Here is an 8,179-nt window from a genome sequence, read left to right as displayed (position 1 = left end):
ATCAGAAAGTGGGGGTGAGGGCGGGTGTGGCACTTTTCACTTAAACCAGGGGTGTCGACCTTCAGTCCTCGAGGGGCCGCGTTCCAATATGTTTTCCAAGTTACCCTCGTTAAACACACCTGCGTGAAAAGTTCAGTTCATTTTCACGTCCTGCAGGAGCCCAACTTTTCACACAGGTGCACTTAACGAGGGAATCTTGGAAAACATGTTGGAATGCGGCCCCGAGGACTAGAGCTTGACACCTGTGACCTTTGACCATGATATTTCCCTAATAAAATGGCCTGTTATTAGGTACACTTGAAAATGGCGGCGTACCTAATGGAGTGTCCGAGTGATGTCACAGATCAACAAGCCAATCAGAAAGTGGGGGTGAGGGCGGGTGTGGCACTTTTCACTTAAACCAGGGGTGTCGACCTCCAAGTCCTCGAGGGGCCGCGTTCCAATATGTTTTCCAAGTTACCCTCGTTAAACACACCTGCGTGAAAAGATTTAGCTATTTTCATGTTCTGCAGGAGCTAAAACTTTTCACGCAGGTGCACTTAACGAGGGAATCTTGGAAAACATGTTGGGATGCGGCCCGAGGACTAGAGCTTGACACCTGTGACCTTTGACCATGATATTTCCCTAATAAAATGGCCTGTTATTAGGTACACTTGAAAATGGCGGCGTACCTAATGGAGTGTCCGAGTGATGTCACAGATCAACCAGCCAATCAGAAAGTGGGGGTGAGGGCGGGTGTGGCACTTTTCACTTAAACCAGGGGTGTCGACCTCCAAGTCCTCGAGGGGCCGCGTTCCAATATGTTTTCCAAGTTACCCTCGTTAAATACACCTGCGTGAAAAGATTTAGCTATTTTCATGTTCTGCAGGAGCTAAAACTTTTCACGCAGGTGCACTTAACGAGGGAATCTTGGAAAACATGTTGGAATGCGGCCCGAGGACTAGAGCTTGACACCTGTGACCTTTGACCATGATATTTCGCTAATAAAGTGGCCTGTTACTAGGTACACTTGAAAATGGCGGTGTACCTAATGGAGTGTCCGTGTGATTCCCTCGTTAAGTGCACCTGCGTGAAAAGATTTAGCTATTTTCACGTTCTGCAGGAGCTAAAACTTTTCACGCAGGTGCACTTAACGAGGGAATCTTGGAAAACATGTTGGAATGCGGCCCGAGGACTAGAGTTTGACACCTGTGACCTTTGACCATGATATTTCCCTAATAAAGTGGCCTGTTATTAGTTACACTTGAAAATAGCGGTGTACCTAATGGAGTGTCCGAGTGACGTCACAGATCAAACAGCCAATCAGAAAGTGGGGGTGAGGGTGGGTGTGGCACTTTTCACTTTCACTTAAGCTTTTTCCCTAATGAAGTGGCCTGTGATTAGGTACACCTCATGGACACTTCAATAGGTACACTACACGAGGTAAAAAAAAAAAAAAAAGATTAAATAAATAAGAAAGTGTAGCGAACGATTCTTTTGAACAAATCTTTTGAGTGAACCGATTCTAAAGATTTTCACTGGAATGCACATCACTAGTACAAAACAGTGCAGACGGCCAGAGGCTGCGACGTTGAAATAGCTGACTGGTTAATAACACGGGCTCTCGCTCGGTAAGATCTTGGTTCGGTCCCAGATGTGAGCATATACGCTGTTTTGATCTCTATATTGGTACTTAAAGATTATCTTTTTCCATCACCAGAAAATTGTAGTTTTTAGACTGGCATTCACCATGAATCATTCTTGGAGCCTAAATCTTTTTAAATATGGCATAGCTGCGGAATACAGTGGTGCCAACAGGGGGCAGTGTAATATTGACAGCCACACAAAGATGTCAGAGCTGACTCAGTAAACTGCAGTGACACAATGACACGTATTATACTGTAAATATATTTTCCTGCTGCACTATTTATGTGTAAATATCCATTCTTTGATAAGTCTGAGCACAAAAACAGCAAATAACAGGACACAGGGACACAAATTCTCGAAAAGACTACCAAACCACAAATACTTGGATAAATACCATTAAATAGTGATAATTAAATCATATGAATGAATTATTAATACCATTAAATACCATTTAGCATAATTAGTAAAAAGGAGCAAACACTTGAATGATCTCAAAGGTTTATTAAATGCAGAGTCATTGCTTGGCTACAAAGCCTTGAATCTTTTCACGAGGCAGAAAAGGATTTCATGTGTTACAACGCAAAAGAGAAGCAACATTAAGGTGGAATGTTTCCTTCCCATATCTTCAGTGATAGACAAAAGGTGCCCATTGTAGTCGAGTTGATTGCTCAGTGGTGGAACAATCTGCGTTTGGTGTGGACCAGAGTGATGCCCTGCTCATTGCAGGCGTTGATCACAACCTGGTCTGCAGCAGAACCCGACGGGGCCGCGATGTACTCGACACCGCTCTGCAACGACACGGGCGGCCATTGCAGTCAAGGTGCAGAATGTAAACGGCAACGCATGAATGTATTGCCCGATGTATTTACCCGTTTGGCGCGGTCGATGTTATCTCGGAAGGGAAAGAAGGCATCAGAGCTCACGGCCACTGCCTGCAGGGAGCTGATCCACTTTTTCTTCTCAGTCTCTGACAGAAGCTCAGGAACCTCCTCGTACATTGATTTCCAAACGGCCAAATCGGGACCCTTAAGAAACAAGACCACCTCCTTTGAAATCAGTACTGCTGGGCTATCCAACAGACTGTATTGCTCATCCTCAATTAGAAAGTAATGCTGAGGGCCAGTGCTCAATAGCGTCAGCATTTTACTGTCCTTTGACTGATTGGTAGGAGCAAAACCCGATAAAGTTAAATACAATTGTTTATAAAATTAATTTTAAATTATGCAACAATTATTATAGAATTCTTGATAGTAATTATACTCGGTCAATGTCATCAGCAGGTTGAATGAGATATAAAGAGTCACGGAAAGGCTTGGAAATGGACATTTCTGGGGAACTTTCATGGCTCAAATGCTTGCTGTGCGTTTCGCCACTCAGCTCAGATTAGAGCACAGCGAGTTGTGCAAAAAGGACTGAAACATTCAACACAGTCCAAAGCTTACAGGTGAAATTAAGTAACCATTTCTTTTCTCAATTCATCTCCAAATGACCTGGTATGCATGTCAAAGGATCTAAATTTACAAGTCTGTGCCTGATTTACAACTAAAGCCTACCTCTCCAATGGTGTCAGTGACATACTGGTCGATGGCGTTTGCCATCTCCGCTCGCTTGACGCCACTGCGGAACTTCATGCCGAGCACACGAGGATGGTGCCTGAGCCACCAGTTATCGGCTTTGTCACCCGCCAGTCTGGTGCAGTGGATCCGAGACTGCTGTCCCGCGCCGATCCCGATCACCTGTTCAACAAAAGCCTCGCTAAGATAGAGCTCAATTGTTGATTTGATTTGGCTATCCACAAGTCACCTGGCCGTCTTTGGCGTAGCACACCGAGTTGGACTGAGTGTACTTGACAGCGATGGTGGCCACCGTGAGGTCTCGGACGGCTGTCTCGGACAGCTGGTGAACACATTTGCAAGTTGGCGAAAATCACAAGTTGTGATTCAACACAAGTCCCAAAGACCGTGAGGCTGAAATCTTTGTGCGCACCGAGCCCTTGGACACGACGTTGCTGAAGAATTCCTTGTTGATAAGCGCGTCGTTCCTTTTTTGTTTGAGGTAGAGGCCAAACAACACTCGCACCTCAGTGTCGTCGGGCTCGTAGTCGGGGTCCATCTTTAGTCAGGACGCACATTGGGAAAATTACACAATAAGCACGGGCCATATCATTGGGTATACCTGTCTGCACACTCTTTGTCTTCTGTTGTTAAACACGTTAAACAAGATGCCACAAATATTTTCCCACGTGATACAATTGATATAATTCTATGTTCAAAGATTCCACTTTGACTGTCAATCAAAATAACAATACAATACAGTGGAAACTTGACTTAGGAGTTTAACCAGCACCAAAATTAATTTACTTGTATCAATGTTCCCATTGAAATGAATTGTCTGGCACCTGAAGCACACAGTAGTTTCCATTTTTCTTTTTTGACAGGATCTTGAGTGCTTCTTCATTATAGCCTGGTGCAATTATCCCATCAGACACCTGAAAGAGATACGTAGGTACATACATTTGAATAAGCAACCTTCAACTTGAGCGTGACTATGTTTTTTTTTTACCTCTCTTGATATAATTTTGGCAGTAGGAACGTCACACACGTCCGAAACGGCAATGAAGTCTCCAAAAGAAGACATTCGGTCAGAACCTGAGGAAGAAAAATAAAATTCAAAAATATCCTGACTATCGACGTTGTCTCCTTATACACTTCTTAGATGTTTAAAAATATTTTTTTCAAATATTTTCATAGGCCTCTTGCAGCTATTTCAACGGCTGGTAACAAAAGTGAGTAAAGCCCTGAGATAAAATGTCCCAATTGTTCAAACCTCTTGCCCTGGCATAGGCGGAGGCCAATGGGCTGAGATCCTTCAACATGTCATGTACCATGCACACCTTGGCCTCTTCCTCAGTCAGAACAATTCCTACTGCAGCTCCTTCAAACAAAAAAGATGAATTATTCCATTTTCCATGGTAATTTAACCACATCAAAAGACATTTCTGTGTGTCTCCATCTTACCCGCTGGGCTGACATGCTTGAAGGAAGCAGCGGCGGCCATGCCGAGGGCGCTCTTCAGTTCGCGAACAAGCTGCCACGCATTCAGGGCGTCGCACAAGTTGATGAAGCCGGGGGAGCCATTTACCACTGAGAGAAAATCAAAGCAAATCAAATGGAATAATCTTTAGCTTCCTTCTGAAGATGCTAAATTATACCATGCTGAGACTATATGGAGTAAAGGTTAATTAATAATTTAATAATTAATTAAACTTTCTTGCGCTATTAAATGAGAAACTGTCCAAACTTTTGATTGGCAGTGTAGAAGTAAATTTGTGTATATTACAAGTATTTCTATCATACTCAAAATAAATTAACCAAATAATTCAAATAAACTTAATTGTTCAACATATGTAGAATTGTTTACAAATATTTTTAATTCATTATTTACAAAGAAGAAATCAATTAATGGGACGAATGAATAAAAAACACTACATTTCAATCAAGCAATTTCCTTTAGAGGGAGTCCGGGTGATTGTCAAGAGGGCACCTTTGAGTGGGAGGGCAGAGTGCAGCGTGTAGAGCTGGGCGGGTGCTTGGTGCGGGTTCATGCCGTAACGCAGAGCCAGCTGGGAAACGCCGTGGCTGTATTGTCCACGGAAGTAATCCGAAATAGCGTCGTCATACTGGGCCGTGTGAGTGAAAGCCTGAGGGAGAACAACATTGCAGACATGAAGTGATGAAAAAGAAAATTCTAAGTTGGCATCTGAGAGGTTGCTACTATTTACACATAAAATAAATATAAATAATAAGGATAATATCAAAAAAGTCATTTAATTAAATTATGAAGGTATGTTTTTTTTCACTTTTAAAGCCAGAGTCCTTCGTGTTTCCAAAGTGGTATCTTTGTCTTGAGATCCTGCCATCTCCGTGGCAACCAGTGAGTAATCAGCAGGATCACACACGATCGTCACACGTGCGTGATTCTTAGCTGCAGCCCTCAGCAAAGTTACACCACCTCATTGAAAGGGGGGGGGGGGGAAAGGTGACAGTTTGAATTTTTTCTTTTTTTAATTAATTTTAAGCATTGTAATGTTTGTCAGGGGTGTTTGGCAATGCGGAAACACGACTCACCAATGTCAATCTGCTCTACGGCGTCTTCCACTTTAACATCCGGGTTGGAGACAGTTTTGACAAATGGGTACAGGTTGCACACGACCACCCTTGAGGAAAGCACATAGAAGAGCCTTTGCACACTTTACATCAATAAACCATCAGACTACTTGTTCATACATTTGTAACTTTTACCCAAAGGATGAGTTATAGTAGATTTTCAAGCGATTGTATTTGTTGGAATTACAGTACACACAGGGAAGTCCAAATTTAGAATTGCGTGTATCACACCGTATCACAACTTGCCAGGCAGCACTAACAGGAGAAGATGTTCCCAAATTAGCTGCAGTAATAGTTGTCATTGAATTATCATAACATTTATGCTAATTAGCATTATGGAGTTTCACATTATGTTGTATGTACCTTTAGTAGCGCATTTTTGTTAGGTAAAATGATTCGGTTTGCATCATCCTTGTGTTTGACTGTACAGTGTTTAATTTAATTTTTCGATTTGAATGTGTTGCTGTCACAGGAGAAAAAGAGCACTGACGAGAGTAAATCACAGGGGGCGATCAATAACCTACCAGTGTTACTAATCAGATTCACTGTTCACTTCTAACAAGTCAGATGACATCGGAGCCCTCTTGACCTTACATAAACCCGAGTCATAAGACCAGCTTATGGAAGCAGGACGTTTCCAATTATCGTGCTGCTAAAATCAACCACACGTGCTTCCCGTTTCTAACCTTTCCACAAATGTGCATGTTACACACGGTGTTTGAAATATGAGCACGTGAAATACATACGTGTAATATGTTCTCGAGGCTACTTGCGCTCTCACCTGACCAGACTGTAGCCGAGCTTGTCCATATCTGCTGTGTCACTGGCCGTCTTTCTGGCCAGGATGCCACCATGGACTGCGGGATGGAGGGTCTTCACGCGGCCTCCTAGCATTTCTGGATGCCCAGTGAGCTCAGACACGTCCCTGACAAACACGCACACACAATTTAGTGCAGGAGAAGACAACGCAACATTGTTGGGAAGGCTACTATTGACAGCTGTTTAAAAATGTATTTGATATAGATTATTTTCCACTTGATGCCCCCTGTACTACTACGATCTTATCTTGGCTAGTCTGCTAAATCAGCACACTAGTAGAATGACTCGGAAGCACTAGTAAAATAACGGTTTGCACAAGCAGCTTCCTGTATAAATGCCGAGAGTATTTGATAACAATAGAGTCGTTCTACTTGTCCATTGAATTGTCTTGCACGTAGAGTATCCAAGAATGTTGAAGAAACAGCTTTCCACATAGTATACCTGACGGTCAGTCCAGCATCCCGCAGAGCTTTAGCTGTCCCACCTGATGCTACCAGACCCAAACCATTGTCCACGAGCTTTTTGGCAAACTCCAGCAGCCCACTTTTATCCGACACACTCAGCAGTGCTGCATGACACATACACATGAAAAGTTATTTTCCACTTTAGTGGAAGACAACAAAATTTCGAGCGAAACACAAACGGGCCACGTTAGCTACAATGTTAGCGAGGTTAGCACCACAAACACACATGCATGACTGGGGGAATAAATTCATTGGAAAAAACGACACCAACTGTGTAGAATGGGAAGAAAACTGACCAAGTTCAGAGGAAGCCATTTTAACAGTCAGGTTGTCAGCTCGTAGTTAGCACGGAACTTGGCAAGGTTCTTGTAACGTGAACAGACTCGCAAACTGAATAGACCCAAGTGCGCTTTTCGATGCACTCAATGCTTCACATTTATCCGCATGTGCTTCCAAAAACGCTAAGTACCGCCCACCGCCCATCTACTACTTCGGCCGGAACCAAGACATCACACTGACTAGCGCACCCAAGTGGCGCTCCAATCAAAAAGGAATACGTATACGTAATAGTATTTCATTCATTCATTCATTCATTCATTCATTCATTCATTCATTCATTCATTCATCCATCCATCCATCCGTTCGTTCGTTCATTCATTCATTCGTTCATTTGTGCAATTAATCATTCATCCGTTTCTATTCTATTCTATTCTATTCTATTCGTGCATTCATTATCCGAACCGCTTTCTCCTCACATTATACTGACAGGTAAAAATGCAAATACATACTTTCAAACAAATGTGATAATTTTTAATTCATGAAAACTAACGTAGGGCGGCACGGCACGGCAGGGCACTGGTTAGCACGTCCGCCTCACAGTTGAGAGGGTGCGGGTTCGATTCCACCTCCAGCCCTTCCTGTGTGGAGTTTGCATGTTCTCCCCGTGCCTGCGTGGGTTTTCTCCGGGCACTCCGGTGTCCTCCCACATCCCAAAAATATGCTTGCTAGGTCGATTGAGCACTCCAAATTGTCCCTAGGTGTGAGTGCGGATAGTTGTCTTTGTGAGGCCTGCGATTGGCTGGCAACCGGTTCAGGTTGTCCCCC

General features: G+C 43.3%; 1 protein-coding gene and 1 long non-coding RNA gene across 2 annotated transcripts in view; both read right to left on the bottom strand.

Moving 5' to 3' along the window:
• The window catches only part of LOC119121123, a 287,860-nt gene that overhangs the window by 64,648 nt on the left and 215,033 nt on the right, over window positions 1–8,179 (bottom strand). The gene's annotated exons all lie outside the window — the stretch shown is intronic.
• On the bottom strand, window positions 2,113–7,538 carry atic (5-aminoimidazole-4-carboxamide ribonucleotide formyltransferase/IMP cyclohydrolase). Its single transcript, XM_037248554.1, has 15 exons — window positions 7,372–7,538; window positions 7,053–7,179; window positions 6,574–6,717; window positions 5,754–5,842; window positions 5,486–5,637; window positions 5,170–5,326; window positions 4,644–4,769; window positions 4,453–4,560; window positions 4,189–4,274; window positions 4,025–4,114; window positions 3,613–3,738; window positions 3,430–3,522; window positions 3,180–3,362; window positions 2,496–2,651; window positions 2,113–2,414 (listed from the first exon to the last, which is right to left on the bottom strand). Exons 1-15 carry the CDS (start codon window positions 7,388–7,390, stop codon window positions 2,295–2,297), a joined length of 1,776 nt encoding a protein of 591 aa, XP_037104449.1. The 5' UTR covers window positions 7,391–7,538; the 3' UTR covers window positions 2,113–2,294.

The sequence above is a fragment of the Syngnathus acus genome, chromosome 3 (genome assembly GCF_901709675.1).
Source record: "Syngnathus acus chromosome 3, fSynAcu1.2, whole genome shotgun sequence".
In the NCBI taxonomy this organism is placed as follows: Eukaryota; Metazoa; Chordata; class Actinopteri; order Syngnathiformes; family Syngnathidae; genus Syngnathus; species Syngnathus acus.
The sequence above is the reverse complement of the archived record's forward strand: the minus strand, read 5'-3'. Positions and strand labels throughout refer to the sequence as shown.

Excerpts from the sequence above, each read along its gene's own strand:
- atic (XM_037248554.1), bottom strand. Across the intron at positions 5,843-6,573 it reads CTCGGCTACAGTCTGGTCAG|GGTGGTCGTGTGCAACCTGT; the intron begins GTGAGAGCGCAA and ends GCTTTCCTCAAG. Across the intron at positions 2,652-3,179 it reads TCACTGACACCATTGGAGAG|GGTCCCGATTTGGCCGTTTG; the intron begins GTAGGCTTTAGT and ends TTGTTTCTTAAG.